At 39.3% G+C, this 13,473-nt stretch overlaps 1 protein-coding gene across 3 annotated transcripts in view; it reads left to right on the top strand.

The window, feature by feature from the left end:
• The window catches only part of RB195_016589 (uncharacterized protein), a gene marked incomplete at both ends in the record, with an annotated part of 78,100 nt that extends 65,521 nt beyond the window's left edge, over positions 1–12,579 (top strand). Inside the window, 14 exons of one of the 3 annotated variants that reach the window (XM_013448828.2) lie at positions 5,068–5,127; positions 6,977–7,111; positions 8,319–8,370; positions 8,560–8,647; positions 8,707–8,840; positions 10,038–10,139; positions 10,211–10,362; positions 10,418–10,451; positions 10,652–10,744; positions 11,487–11,576; positions 11,700–11,904; positions 11,963–12,068; positions 12,096–12,146; positions 12,505–12,579. In XM_013448828.2, the coding sequence (XP_013304282.2) occupies positions 5,068–5,127; positions 6,977–7,111; positions 8,319–8,370; positions 8,560–8,647; positions 8,707–8,840; positions 10,038–10,139; positions 10,211–10,362; positions 10,418–10,451; positions 10,652–10,744; positions 11,487–11,576; positions 11,700–11,904; positions 11,963–12,068; positions 12,096–12,146; positions 12,505–12,579 (1,377 nt within the window). Of the gene's footprint in view, positions 1–5,067; positions 5,128–6,976; positions 7,112–8,318; positions 8,371–8,559; positions 8,648–8,706; positions 8,841–10,037; positions 10,140–10,210; positions 10,363–10,417; positions 10,452–10,651; positions 10,745–11,486; positions 11,577–11,699; positions 11,905–11,962; positions 12,147–12,504 lie in introns of those variants that run through there. The other 2 variants (XM_064183181.1, XM_064183179.1) reach the window with 2 other exon arrangements.
• Positions 12,580–13,473: the final 894 nt, after the last annotated feature.

Below are 13,473 nucleotides of genomic sequence, written 5' to 3'. Positions count from 1 at the left end.
TTCTTCGCGTTTATTTTAAAGTAACGCTACGGAGCCATAGGGGGACAGCGTTATACGGGGTTGTATGATGTTTAAATAGTGAATGAATCATCGGCGAAGGCGTGGATGCACCGTTGCACTTTTCTCCGATGGGATTTTCAACATTGTTTCGTGTAATTTTCCTGATCCCACCCACTTATTCTTTAAAAAAAAATTAATTCTACATTAATATACAGTCGCATTTTCCTGTGGGATTATTTCCGCTCTTTTTTCCATTCCATTTTCTCTGTTTGGTTCATTCTAACATTTATTATAATGTCTTCAATGAATTCTGTCAGCCTCCCGTCAAAAATTTCACACCTTTATGACGTTCGAAATGGGCGGCGATAGATTTAGAGATGTCATGCCTTTGTTTCCTCCGTTTATCACAACTCTCCCCTTTTATTAGAAGATTTTTCTCCTCAAATCTTCCCCTCTGATCCACGTTCTTTTAAATTTTTCCAGTCAAATTACTAGAAAGGAATGAAATCAGTATCGAAATCAGTTCGATGATTCTCCTCGAAAATGTCCTTATATATAATATTAGATTGAAATAAACTGCTCTATTACTGTATCTGTCACGTTTTTTTTCTTGCGCTTGTAACAAAAATATCTTAGAAATTCTCTGATTTTTCGTAGTTTCTCCTTTGGATCTCTGTAACATGGACGGAGAAATTTTTTCTATACCACTAGTTTTGTTAGAAAATTTCTATAGGTAACCTTGAGGTTTTACAATTTCGCTTTTGAAGTGAATCTTTAAGTGGTCAGATGAGTAAGCGAATAAGTACAACTTGAGGAAGAGAGAACTAATAAAATGTTTCCTCGTGTCGAGTTTTCGCTATTTTTCCCGGGAAAAATGTAAAGATTTTTTGGGAGTTAACGCTCCTATGATTCATTTTCCTTATTTAGACATGTTTAGAGAACTGTTTTAACGCTAAACAAACACCTAATGTGGCTTACTGGACGAGTTTTCCTCCTTCATGGCACCTATCCGAGTTCAACTGTTCCTCCCATAGCTTTGTTTTTTTTTTGTCAACTAATCAACATAGCAATCTACAAAACAAATCTCTGGATCTTGTGCGATAGCTTGCTGCAATTTCTATGATCCTTTTGGTTTTGTACCACTTTTTGAATTCGTTGAGCTCCTCGTCGCGATGTCTGCTTTCATAGCTCCTTCAGGAGCACTTGAGGCTCTCGGATGAGTCTGAGCCTTCTTTGTTGAGCGTATATGGTGGTGGTGTGTATGTGTCGATGCGATGAGTGTCGAATGACGTGCATCTGGATGCCTTCGAAGGAGATTCCCCGCCACCAACAGCTCTCCCACCTATGCACTGTGCCAGATCACCACCCACCACACGAAGTTTCCACTAGCATTTCAAGCATGGGACCCAGATTAATCGTCCACGGATCCTGCATATCTGCGCACTCCTGTGCATCACATTTATTCCATTAGTATCGATTTCTCATTCGCTGGATTCATCGAGAGTGATGTGTTTGTGATCGAGAGATGAGCAACACCTTAATGAACCCTTTGCGTTCATCTCGAAGCTCGTCCTCGTCGCCAGCTCCTCGCTCAGAAATCGATCCTCAACCAGCCCGTCAAAATTAATTAATCTCAGCACCTACGTAGAGCATGTATCTGTTTATGACTGCCTCACGAGCCTCTTCTCTCGTCGCTTCCTCCGCTCTTCGCGCCTTTCCAGTTCCGTAGCTAGGCCAAGCATCGTTCGCGCCGGTCGCTGCTATCAAGTACCGTCCCCTTTGTGTCTGTCCGCCATCAGCAATACAATTTCGTTTTGTTTGATATTTGTGTTTGTATGTATGGATGTGGGCTGTAGTGTTGTCACGGCTGAATAATCAGATGCCATCATTGCAAACGACGTAAACGGCGAGCTTCAGCCTCTTCTTCTTCTTCTTCTAACGGCGGCAACTTAGCATTATGCACCGTATTCGTGAACGTTTCGCGCTTATTCCAGGTTTTCCAGGAGATCGTATTATATGAGGACTGTTCCTGAATACCGTTCCTATTTAATTCCTGTAAATGCGGTTCATGGCATATTTATATAGTTGAGAACAAAACTACAGGAACATCGGTGCGGTGGAACTAGTGCCTGGGATCGAGGCGAGATCATAGTGAACTGTAGCGTTAGTAAGAGTCCCTGCTGGGTCCCAATCGCTACTTTTCACCGCTTATGCGACTACATCGAGTACATCAGGTCGTTTTGATCCGACTATACGCCTTAGAAATTCAGTTCAGCTCATTTCATGACGTTTCCACGAATGACGCACGCTTCAAAAACTGCTGTTTTCCATTTCCGTTACGAGATTTCCCTCTTCCTGTGAATTCAGTAATATTTCCACTTCTGATGGTGACAGTAATACTTTTCCATAAGTTCGCCTCATTCATTCTAAGTAGTTGGATAAAATAGTTAGTTTCTTCTGTATTTTCTAATGAAATCGCTAATTTACTTACCTTTGTATTAACTTCTATGCTGTTAGTACAATATCCGTTCTTTTTTCTGTCAGGCTCTGTCATGTTTTCGTCCGCTTATTTGCAGAGGGAATTTTAACCATAAAAATCTTCTTGAGAGGTGAAAAAATGCGAAAAATCCTAAAGCAGATATGGGAATACAGAGAAAACATCTTTTTTTAAAAATAAGTTTAACACAAAAATCAATTTCCTTATTATTCAAGTTTTCTTTCACATGAGAATAAATGTGCATATTTTTGCGGAGAGCAAAAACGTTTTTTATTGATTTTTGTCAAAGATATCATATCGAAATTCAGCAAACGAGCTCATTTTCAATTCCTATATGATTTCTACATTGGTTGGAAGTTCTTATGGAAATCGAGAATGATTCTGGAGAGCTTTTGGATTTTATGAACGTAAATTACAACGATATGATCAGTTCTGATTTTGATCAAAGGAAAAAAAAAAGAAAAAAATGCTTGACACTTAGATTTTCGATTTTTAATCTTTTTGAGATTTTTGATCTCTTACGAACATCTCAAAACTGCCAAAAATCAACGAGTTTTTCCTTTTTTTAATGAAAAGTATTGTCATGAAGTTTTTTTGTCCATATTATGTTTTTATTTTACAAAATCCATAACCAGAATCTACGTTTGCGAGGTTGTATTCCTTCATATTTTAGTTAAGGATGAAATTAAATGTCCGTAAAACATTAAATGTCCCTAAGACACGCAGACATCTCTGTTCCGGAGTTTTTCTCGAAGGAATATCCAAGTGGTTGATGCTTTCTTATTTTCTAACTGACTATATGATTCGTTAATAGCATTGCGCTTAACGTTTTACATTTAATATGCAGATTTTAGCTATCAATAGCTGTATCTCATTTTTTTTCTCTCATAAACCAATCGACCACGGTGTTATGTCGTTCGTTTACACAATCGCATCGAAGACAATTATGAGGCTGGGGGTGATCCCGAAGAACACCGTATCCACCCACCGCTATCCACGCTCACCGCCAAGCGAACGCTACAATTAGCCGGGTCGACGTTCTGTGGTGCTCGTTCGTTGATCCGTGACGTAGTAGCCGGAGAAGAACCGAGCGAACACGACTATAATGCTCGAACAATTCAGTTTTTTCTTCCACTCAGCTCCGACAACGACGCTCGCAGCAACCGCCGAGCGTTCTTCAACCAACAGAAAAAAAACTACGGTAGAGTAGTTCTACACGAGCTACAGTACCCGTACATTAAGCGCCACAAAACTTGGAACTTTATTTCCTTCAGTTTGTCCTCAACTGTAAGACCGCAACTGTGCGGTTGAAATCAAGTAGACCGTAATAATAAGGATATCCTGCGCATCAACGGTGTTACATACTGTAGTAGCAGTGCTTTGTGAACCACCGTCCTGTAATACACGTGACACTTGACCAATTTTTGGATGCTTTCGTTTTTTCACGTATTTTTTAAATATTTTAGCTGTAATTTACGGCAAAAAGTTCCTTGAATGTGGGATTGGTGCCCTCCTTCTCAACATACTATGATCTTTATGCAATTGTATTCATTAGGAATGCGTGTGAAGTAAAATTAGGTCCCATATGGAACTAAATTCAAGACATCCATGATCTGATCCGATCTGAAGTTTCATCTGGAATTCATATCGTAAACAGTTGACATCGAAAAAAAGAGCTCCTCTATTCCGTTGAGACATCCAAACACATACATAGATATCATAAGAAAATATCTCGTGAAACACAATAGCATGGAAATCCATGCCTGCTTATTTCTGGAGAATGGCTGAAGTGAAATTCAACGACTTTTCAGATTTGATGGAGAACAACTTGTGTTCCTGAATTTTTAGAAAATCTTAAGACATTAAAGAAGTGCGCTGAAATATCCTGACATAACTATGTCTGAGTAGGCAAAACGGTGCTTTTCGTGAGTGCGCCCGATTAATTATTATCTGCTTTCGGGTGAGATCCTAGGATATCTGTTATTTTTTGAAGACAAAAACTCATATCTCCCTCGGCGGATTAATGGACGATCGGAGCTTACAATCTGTCGAACCTGTGTGAGATCCCTGCGTCAATTAAATTTGTGGGACGCCCAGTAACACCTGTACTAAACGTTTCCGCTGTACTTGTGGGCTTTTTTTCGATTGGAAATCGATTTTTCAGACGTTTATGTTTTAAATTTCCTAGCTAAACTACAAGAAATTAGGATTTCCTGAAGATAGCCTTCTACATCAGAGATCAGAGATCCCCTATCTAATTAAATTAGCTCCCTTTTCTCGCGCCCATGATTTTCTCAGCAGATTATCGGTGATGATGTTTATGGGTGTGTGGTGCGCATCAGTGTTGGAATGTTGTTCGCGCTGAACGTCATCCTCCTCATCCTCCTCGTTCTTGTCCTCAAACTTGAATTCATCCATGTTTTCCACACGTCCGCTTCGCTATTGTCCGTGCGTCCGTCCGTTCATCGGTGGTTGCGCATCGATCGCCCATCTCCCATTGACTGATGTGATGTGTTGGTCAGACGACGAAGCGCGGTGCGCCTTCACAACGCCTTCTGGATGCCAAGAGAATGGCCGCCCAGGTGATGCCAGACTCCTATCCCACGTACGACTCGTTCCGCACCGATCAGGTATGGTGGAGCGGATATTACAGCTAATTTTCACGTTCTTTTTGTTGCTACCGTAGAATAATTTATAAAGAAGTAAATCAGTATTAGTATGGTAAGACAAAACTATAAACATAACGTGTACTCCCAGTTGTTTCTATGGTATACGATATCTAGGTCCCACAAACAAATAAGAGATCAAATAAAAGAAAACGTGTACCTACGTATATGGAATATTCACAATTCCATTACGTTCACGTAATTATCCGTAACGCCTGACGGATAACCACCTTTCCGAATCAAATAATCCGGAGAAATTGGTTTTCCCACTTATTTATATCCGAACATATTCAATTCCTATTAGACGTTTCCCGAAAGAGCATCTCTGGATGCTCGTATCTTCTCGCTATTGCTAATCCTGGAAGAATTTACAGCTTAATTAGACGTAGAAGCGCTAACGAAACGAAAGCCATAAACTATTTTTGGCTTCAGAAGAAACGGTTAAGAACGATATTTGGATAGATGAACGGCGCTAACTTAACTGGTTCAATTAATCTCTCCAGGTCCGGAATAACTATCCTGGTCGCTGTTCGTGATTAGCGCTGATTGGTTCGTTCGGTCCAATTAATAATTTCCATCATTAGCAACTGTGCTAATTATAGTCGCTAGTACTTCTACGATCCCATCCGACGATCGTCTTTCAGTTTCTGAGTCCAAAAAAAGCGTTTATGGATATCAGCTTGGAAGGTTCTACAGACTTTTCAAGTCTAGTGCGCTCATCGTCAAAAATATTTTCTATAAAGTTCGCGGCCTGTGCAGAAACTCGTAAGCAATTCCAAAAGTAATAAACAGTAAACAAACGTAGAATAATTGTTTCTAATAGTAAATAATTCAAATACAAGCAGTATTCCATTTCAGTAAAAGCGTTCAATTTGGGAATCCTAAATCTGCACCCAATAATTTGAGGGTTTTTTTTTGTTTTGTTCTCCAAAATATTATTACAATTATAAGAAAAATATGTACAGAATGAAGTGAACCCGAACAAAGAATGACCACACTGCTTTTCGATCATTCCAGAAAGGCGTAGAATTTTTTCTAGGACTTAATTTGATTCCTCGGTATACGAATTAGTCTCATCTGTGGTTTTTGTCCAGCTTTTGCGTCATCGCCTGAAAATATGATTAGTAGCAGATGAAATCGTCGCTTTGATATTCAAATTTTGCCGTTTTAACACACGTGGATGCACACATGAATAATAAGGGAAATTCTGTTAGATAAGAGACCCTTTTTGAGTGTTTTCTCATTTTCACGCGCTGAAAAAGAAAAATTTTTCTTAAAATTTCTCTCACAGTCTATTATAAGTACTAGCGTTTAGCGTTACCGTACCCATTGCGTCTTCTAAGACTCAGATTTCTTCCCTCCACCCCTAGTCCGACAATCAATTTCAATCACAGCTGTAACATGTTCTTTTCCGCTGAAACATTAACAACGGATAATGGATTACTGTAACACCTAGTGCAGCAACGTTAACGACCTTCAACACCTACATACGCGTATAATCCCCGTGGAGCAGCATGTGTTAATTGCAGCAGCGACAGTGCAGCGAAAAAAAAACCGTTCGAAGTTAGTTGTTCCTGAAGTAATCCGGGGAAATTGATTGAGAAGAAGTTCTCTGGGGGATGCAACAACCCATGTTCAACGTCGCGTGTTGTGGCTGTTCATACGCTAACAACAAAGAAAATGTCTGGATTTTATCCAGTGGAACGAAAAAAAAAATGCTTATAACGCAAATTTGCGGATATTCTTAGAGCCGGAGGAGTGAGTGAGCGTGTGAGTGAGATCTCAATTTTTGTGATTTCTCCAATCTCTTCAGGGTCTTCCCATTTCAAATGGCAGTTCGATCTCGACTCTGGATATTTCCGGAGGCACACAACAAGCACCGAATAGTGTGTTACGGGTGATCATCGAGAATATGATCTATCCGGTAACGCTGGATGTCCTGCATACGGTAAGTGTTAGCTGATTGCTCCCCTACTATATAGTTGCTTACTTCTTACTGAGTTCCGCTAGTCAACGTGATATAACTGACCGAGACGCACACAAGCATGACATCGCGAAGGTGGCGCGAGATTCAAAGTTGCTTTTTCTCTCGAAATACAGGTCATCCAAGAAGTTTTCACAGAAATTTCTATGGACTTTCGTTCCACTTACTTCCTACTGACTATCGCTTTGTTTAAAAAATCGAGAATATTGATCAGTTGAATTAATCGGTAACCACTGAAGTAGTGAAGGGATTATTTTAAGTTATACGTATTTGTTATTTCTCTAACTTCTTCCGGTTCTTTTCCTGGATCCTTAAATGGAAAATTTCTCCAAAACGTGGCTGATTGTCTCTAAAACTAATACTAGCAACATTTCACTGCATTCGTTCGTGGATATAACTGGAAATTGATCAGGAAATCCTTGACCCAAATCTAACAATTCTTTCATCTCTATTTTCGGTTGTAAATTTAGAAAAGAAGCACAGAAAAACTAACTAACACCTTTTGGATCTGAAAAAAATGCTACTTTTCTGGCTTGAGGAAAATTTTTGACAGCAGAGAGCACATGAAGTTTTGTTGATGCTCACATACTTACTTTCAACCGTTTCTGGTAGTGGGATTACGGGAATTTCTCACTTCTTTGCTTTTCTGCATGAGAAGTCTTTCTTTTGAACTTTAATGGTTACTTAGCGGAATTGTAATCCATTGGATTTCTTCTGCAGAAAAAAAAACCTGAAATTCTTGGAAACGGTCCTCATATCAGATACAATATCAATCAGATGGGAAAACGGTATTTTTGTGGAGGTTCGGACAAAAATGTTGTCGGCCTGCCTTTATCCTGTTCGAAACGATCGATTAGGCTCAGGACTTCTTTTTTTATTATCGGATGTGGTGACTACTACTATTTTCAAATGTTTTCCTTCCTATACTTCTTTTTTTCCTGTATGATGTAGATTTTGTACTTTTAAAACAGACTAGTTTCCTCTAAAGGAAGATTTTTTTCACTTTTCTGCGTACCAGCAGAATTTCTCAGGCTTCTTCCGAAACTCCGTGGATGACTTGTAACGTAGCGTAGTGCAACCGCGTTGCGCAGCCATCGTAGCCTATCATACTTTCACCTACCTATTTGTACCGTCGTTTCTCTGCTCTGTTCACACCCCTTTCCTATTCTAGCTCTTCTCTCGCTATGGCAAAGTGCTGAGGATCATAACATTCAACAAGAATAGTGAGTCACTTCCGTCCTTTCCCATCTTACTATTCTCACTTTTATTTCCTTTTTTTCCGCATTTCATTTCATTTCTATGTTCCACGCGGGCTTTTAACGCAGGCTAATAACGGTGTGCTGCTTTCCCGTGTAGGACTGTGAGCGAACGTTCGGATTTCCACGGTGACACGGTGACCGTTTCATTTACAGACACGTTCCAAGCGCTTGTACAAATCAGTGAAGCGAACGCCGCTCAACTCGCCAAACAGAACCTCGAGAACCAAAACGTCTACAACGGGTAGGGATTCGCCTGATTTTCCCACTTTTTCCTTTCAGCTCAATTCGTTCTTCGTTTAGGTGCTGTACGTTGCGTATTGACTACAGCAAATTAAGTACACTCAATGTGAAGTATAACAACGACAAGAGTCGGGACTACACTAACCCAAACCTCCCATCCGGAGAGATCAGCCTCGAGCAGCAGCTCGGACTCGGTAACTCTTTTTTTCCTCTATTCAGCGCTATTTCGCTTACCGTAGGTGCAAGAGTTTATGATGTACGATTTTTTCTCAAATAGAGGCCTCTTTTAATAAACACTGGTAGGTTACTGCTGCCAGATCTGTGAGAGTAAAGTAAAAAGTTATCTGAAATTTGTAAAGTAGAATGTTAATGCATAACGCTGAGAAGAACGCTACTTTTCTATTTTAAAAACATACATATGATCAATCCTTAGCCATGAAATCATTATACTGAACCATTTTAAACGTGGGAATCATTCAGTTTATCAATAAAGATGACGAATGTGAGAAAATCCAGGATAACTTTCCGGAATAGAGTGGAAAAAAAATTCATCCCGTTTTACGTCTCCCAAACTTTCCCACAGACGATATGGTCTTGATAAACTAAGTATCCTGAGCTTACTAATTTTGAATGAAGAGTTAAAAGATGAAAAAATAAGAGTTGTGCTGAGATTATGCATTTCTACTACGATTCATATTTTTTGAAGCAAAAAAAAATTCAAATTTTTCAACATATGGACAAAGTACATGCTATGTATTTAGAAACAACTGACTATAAGAATTTTTTTTTTACAAATTTTTGCATGTTCGAAAATATTCAGAGAAAATTTCTGAGAAATCTTAGCCAATCATTAGTTCTTTTTTTCTTGACTTATTGCTAATTGTTTACCCTTTTTCTATTTTTTTTCCTATATACGATTATACTCTTGATATTTTCACTGTTCCAATAATAGGTGCATACATACGTTTTTGCATGTAGTTAACGGAATGATTCGAAGATGGTGTTATTCATATAATAGACAAATCGATTATGTTTGGAATCAAGGTTACCATATCGAGAAAATCTGGAATTTGAGAAATTCAGGGAAATTTCGGGAAATTTTGGAAATCTTAAATTAATTTCATTTGATTACCTGATGGCTTTTAATCCTAGTGAGGATTTCTGTCCGTATATTCCTGAAAACTAGTTAAGTTGACTCAATCCATCGATTGAGTTATTTGTTGATCGCTTCCTCAATCCCAATAATTTTAAAAATTTCAAATATTCTTTTAAAAGGAGTGTTCGTGAACAGGTTCAACCTGGCTATTTTTTCTAGAAAAATGCAGGGGAAATCTACAAGCTTTCACCTACAGATTTTACACTGCTTCCCAAGAAAACAAGCATTTTTTCAGGAATACCCGGACTGCAATCGCTGCTGCCGACTGCTTCTCCGTATTCATTTGCGTTCGGTGCAAATCCTGCCACCACGTTCATACCTCCAACGTTAGGCGCAGGTACATTGCCATTTTCCTTTTCCCACTTCCCATTCATCCCTGTATTCCCCGCGAATTTCCATAAATTACAGATGCAACCGCATTGTCGCAGTACCTGCCCTCATTGGGTGCGTTAGGCGGCACAGTCGGTGGTCTCACTCCCTCGTCGCTCACCTCACTTCGATTCCCAGTAAACATCCTCAGCATCACATCCGTCGTGCTTGTTTCAAATTTAGATGAAAATGTGGGTTTTTTCCTACTGATCCTAGCAAGCAACATAAATATTGTTCTAATTCCAGAAAGTATCGCCCGACGCTCTTTTCACGTTGTTCGGTGAGTCATCGATCTTTGTCGGATAATTTTTAGCAGGTCGCAGTTGCGAACATATTTTTTGAACGTAAAAATTATGTCAAGTGAAATATTCGCAACTTCACAAGACCTAGATAGAACTTTAAATGGGTCAATGGCTTTGTCGTAACCGTTTTGGAGCGATGTTTTTTTTTCTTTTTCGTTATAAAAAAATATTTGTTTAGGTGTATACGGTGATGTTGTACGTGTAAAGATTCTTTACAACAAAAAGGATAATGCTTTAATACAGTATTCTGAGCCTCAACAAGCTCAATTAGGTAAGTTTTTAGTGTTATTCAGTTTCGTTTCTTTTTTTTTTGTTTTATTAAGCTGTTTGGTTTGTCGAAGCTTCATAATATAAGATTACTAAGATTATTATTGCACTTTTACAGTTCTTTACATTGGATAAAATTTTGCAGAAATCTTATTTTCTATGAAAGAAGTGATCATTTCTGATTCTATGAAATTGTTCCCTATAATTTAGGTTAAAGGCAGTATCTTTCAGTTTCTAATCTTTCCCGAATTTTTTTTCGAATTTTTTTCCTGGATTTCTTGAATTTCATTTACATTTTAAAGGGGAGCACTAAGATCATACTGTAGATTCTCAGTTCACAGCTGGTTGTGGAGTTTATGAGGTGCTCCAGTGAAAAACTCGGCAATTTTCAAAATCTTTTCCTTCTCCGCTCCTGGGATTTAGAACTGACGTTTTCTATGCTCAACGTTTTGCTTCTTTGAGACTATCCATTTGCGAGAGAAAAATTTTTTTGGTAGAAAAATTCCAAAATATTCTAAAACAGGGAGTACTGGGGATTTTTGGACCCCAAAATACTTTTTCACCGTTGAAAAATGACGAAAATTGTGATGTATTCTCAATTCTCAATCTGCTCAGGATTTACAGCAATTATATGAAATTAACATTTACATTTTAATAGTTCGCAGATACGATCTTAAAGTTTTTAATTTTTGGATTTTTAGGGCTTCATTTTAATTCAATGATAATTCAGGCATTTCTATTTCCAGCCATGCAACATCTGGACAAAATCCGTTGGCACGATCGAGTCATACGAGTTGCGCCATCAAAACATAACAATGTTCAATTGCCAAAAGAAGGTGCAACTTTCACATGGTTTCCTCGGAATTCTTCCTAAATTTTCGTGAAATGCGATCTTGTCTTTTGGAGGAGCATACTTATTTTGACTCTGCGATTAAAAAAGAAGAAAATTTTCCATTCAGGTCAACCGGACGCGGGTCTCACGAGAGATTACTCTCATTCGCCTTTGCATCGCTTTAAGAAACCGGGCAGCAAGAATTACATGAACATCTACCCGCCCAGTTGCACCCTACATCTCTCCAACATTCCGCCAAACATCTCCGAAGAGGCGTTGACCGAAGCGTTTGAGCAGAACGGGTTTCAAGTGAAGGCCTTCAAATTTTTCCCGTACGTCTTCATTTTTCTGCTTGAGAAGGTACCGTAATATTTTGTGCAGTATTTTTAGCAAAGACCATAAAATGGCGCTGTGTCAGCTGGAGGACGTGGAAACGGCAATCAACGCGCTCATCGCCATGCACAACCATAAACTTGCCGAGAACGCTCATCTTCGGGTTTCGTTCTCAAAATCTGGAATCTAGTCGTCAGCAGGAAATTTACAAACAAGGAATTTGTCATTCTCACAAGGATACGTTAGTGTTTTTGTCATTGTCACCCACATACCCACCTACACATATATACACACACACACATATGTCACAATTGTGCCCGTTCACCCGTCGACCAAAGGTTCGTGAAATGGGGGAGCTAGGAGCGTGTAGATTCGGTGCTATTGTTCATACTAACTAACTAATGAATGAAACTAACAACGATTAAAGGGGTGAAACCCCACATTACGGTAATACCGTAACCCCCCTCATCATCACATCTTACGTTGCTCTTTCGTACGCGTCCTCCGACGCACATACATATATTCGATGTAAAACTTCTTCGATTGTGAGACGAGTACGAGCGGATCATGCCATGCCATAAATTGTTTTTTTTTTGCAGATCAAATGCTGTGATACCCTACATCTCTATGTATGTCTTTGTGTAATTGCACCTACTTCTCGTCTGAATGTCTGATTCTTATCTCGCTGTTCACACTCTCTGCTCTCTGCTCTACTCCCCTCTACTACTACTACTGTACACTGTACCGTTCTCTACCGCTCTCCGTCTAACGTGCTGTCACCTCTTAACTCCCAGTTGTCACCTTCCCTCTTCAAGATTCAACCGGTCTAGTTTTGTGTTTATTGGAGAAATAACCAGCGGAGAGGTTACTGTAGTCTGCCGCGAAAATTCCAGAAAAGTAGTGTTTGACCTAACCAGCGGCATTTATTTCGACGGAATGAACGGCTCTAACCCTCGATAATCAGATACTGTGTCCATCCATAAACTCTGTAGCTAACGTGTGCCAAGCCACAGGGATTGTCCATTGCTAACTAGGGATTACTGTAATTGTAAACGTACGCAATTCGTTCGTAATATAAAGCTACAAACATTTACACCAACCAATGATAGGACGCGAGCTTTAAGGAATTTATCCTGCAAAAATTTAGCATCAAAATCCGAGTAGGAGGCAAAATGAACCAAATTTTGAAATTAGAGTGGTGTTTCTGGATCACAATCCCTGCTTGCACAGTAAAATCCTGGCGATTATTTCAGAGCAGTGCAAAAATCTCAGATGTGATCTTTCTTCCCACTCATCTTTGGCCAATACTCATGTCATATCCGTAAAAAACTCATGTCATCCTCAAGAATTTTCGGAAAAAAAAACTGCGGAAGACTACAGCCACCACAATCCGTGATCCATCCGTCCCTTCATTATCCAAATGTTTTAGTCGTGTCGTGTCCTAGTATTATATATGTATGTAGTCGAGTAATATACTGTATGTAAAGGACGCATTTCTTCAAATTCCGAGAATGCATACATATCCTGCGTCGGCGCAAGTCCACCTCTTAGTAGGCGGGCCTGGCCCT

Source organism: Necator americanus, chromosome II, assembly GCF_031761385.1.
Source record: "Necator americanus strain Aroian chromosome II, whole genome shotgun sequence".
Lineage (NCBI taxonomy): Eukaryota > Metazoa > Nematoda > Chromadorea > Rhabditida > Ancylostomatidae > Necator > Necator americanus.
The sequence above is the reverse complement of the archived record's forward strand: the minus strand, read 5'-3'. Positions and strand labels throughout refer to the sequence as shown.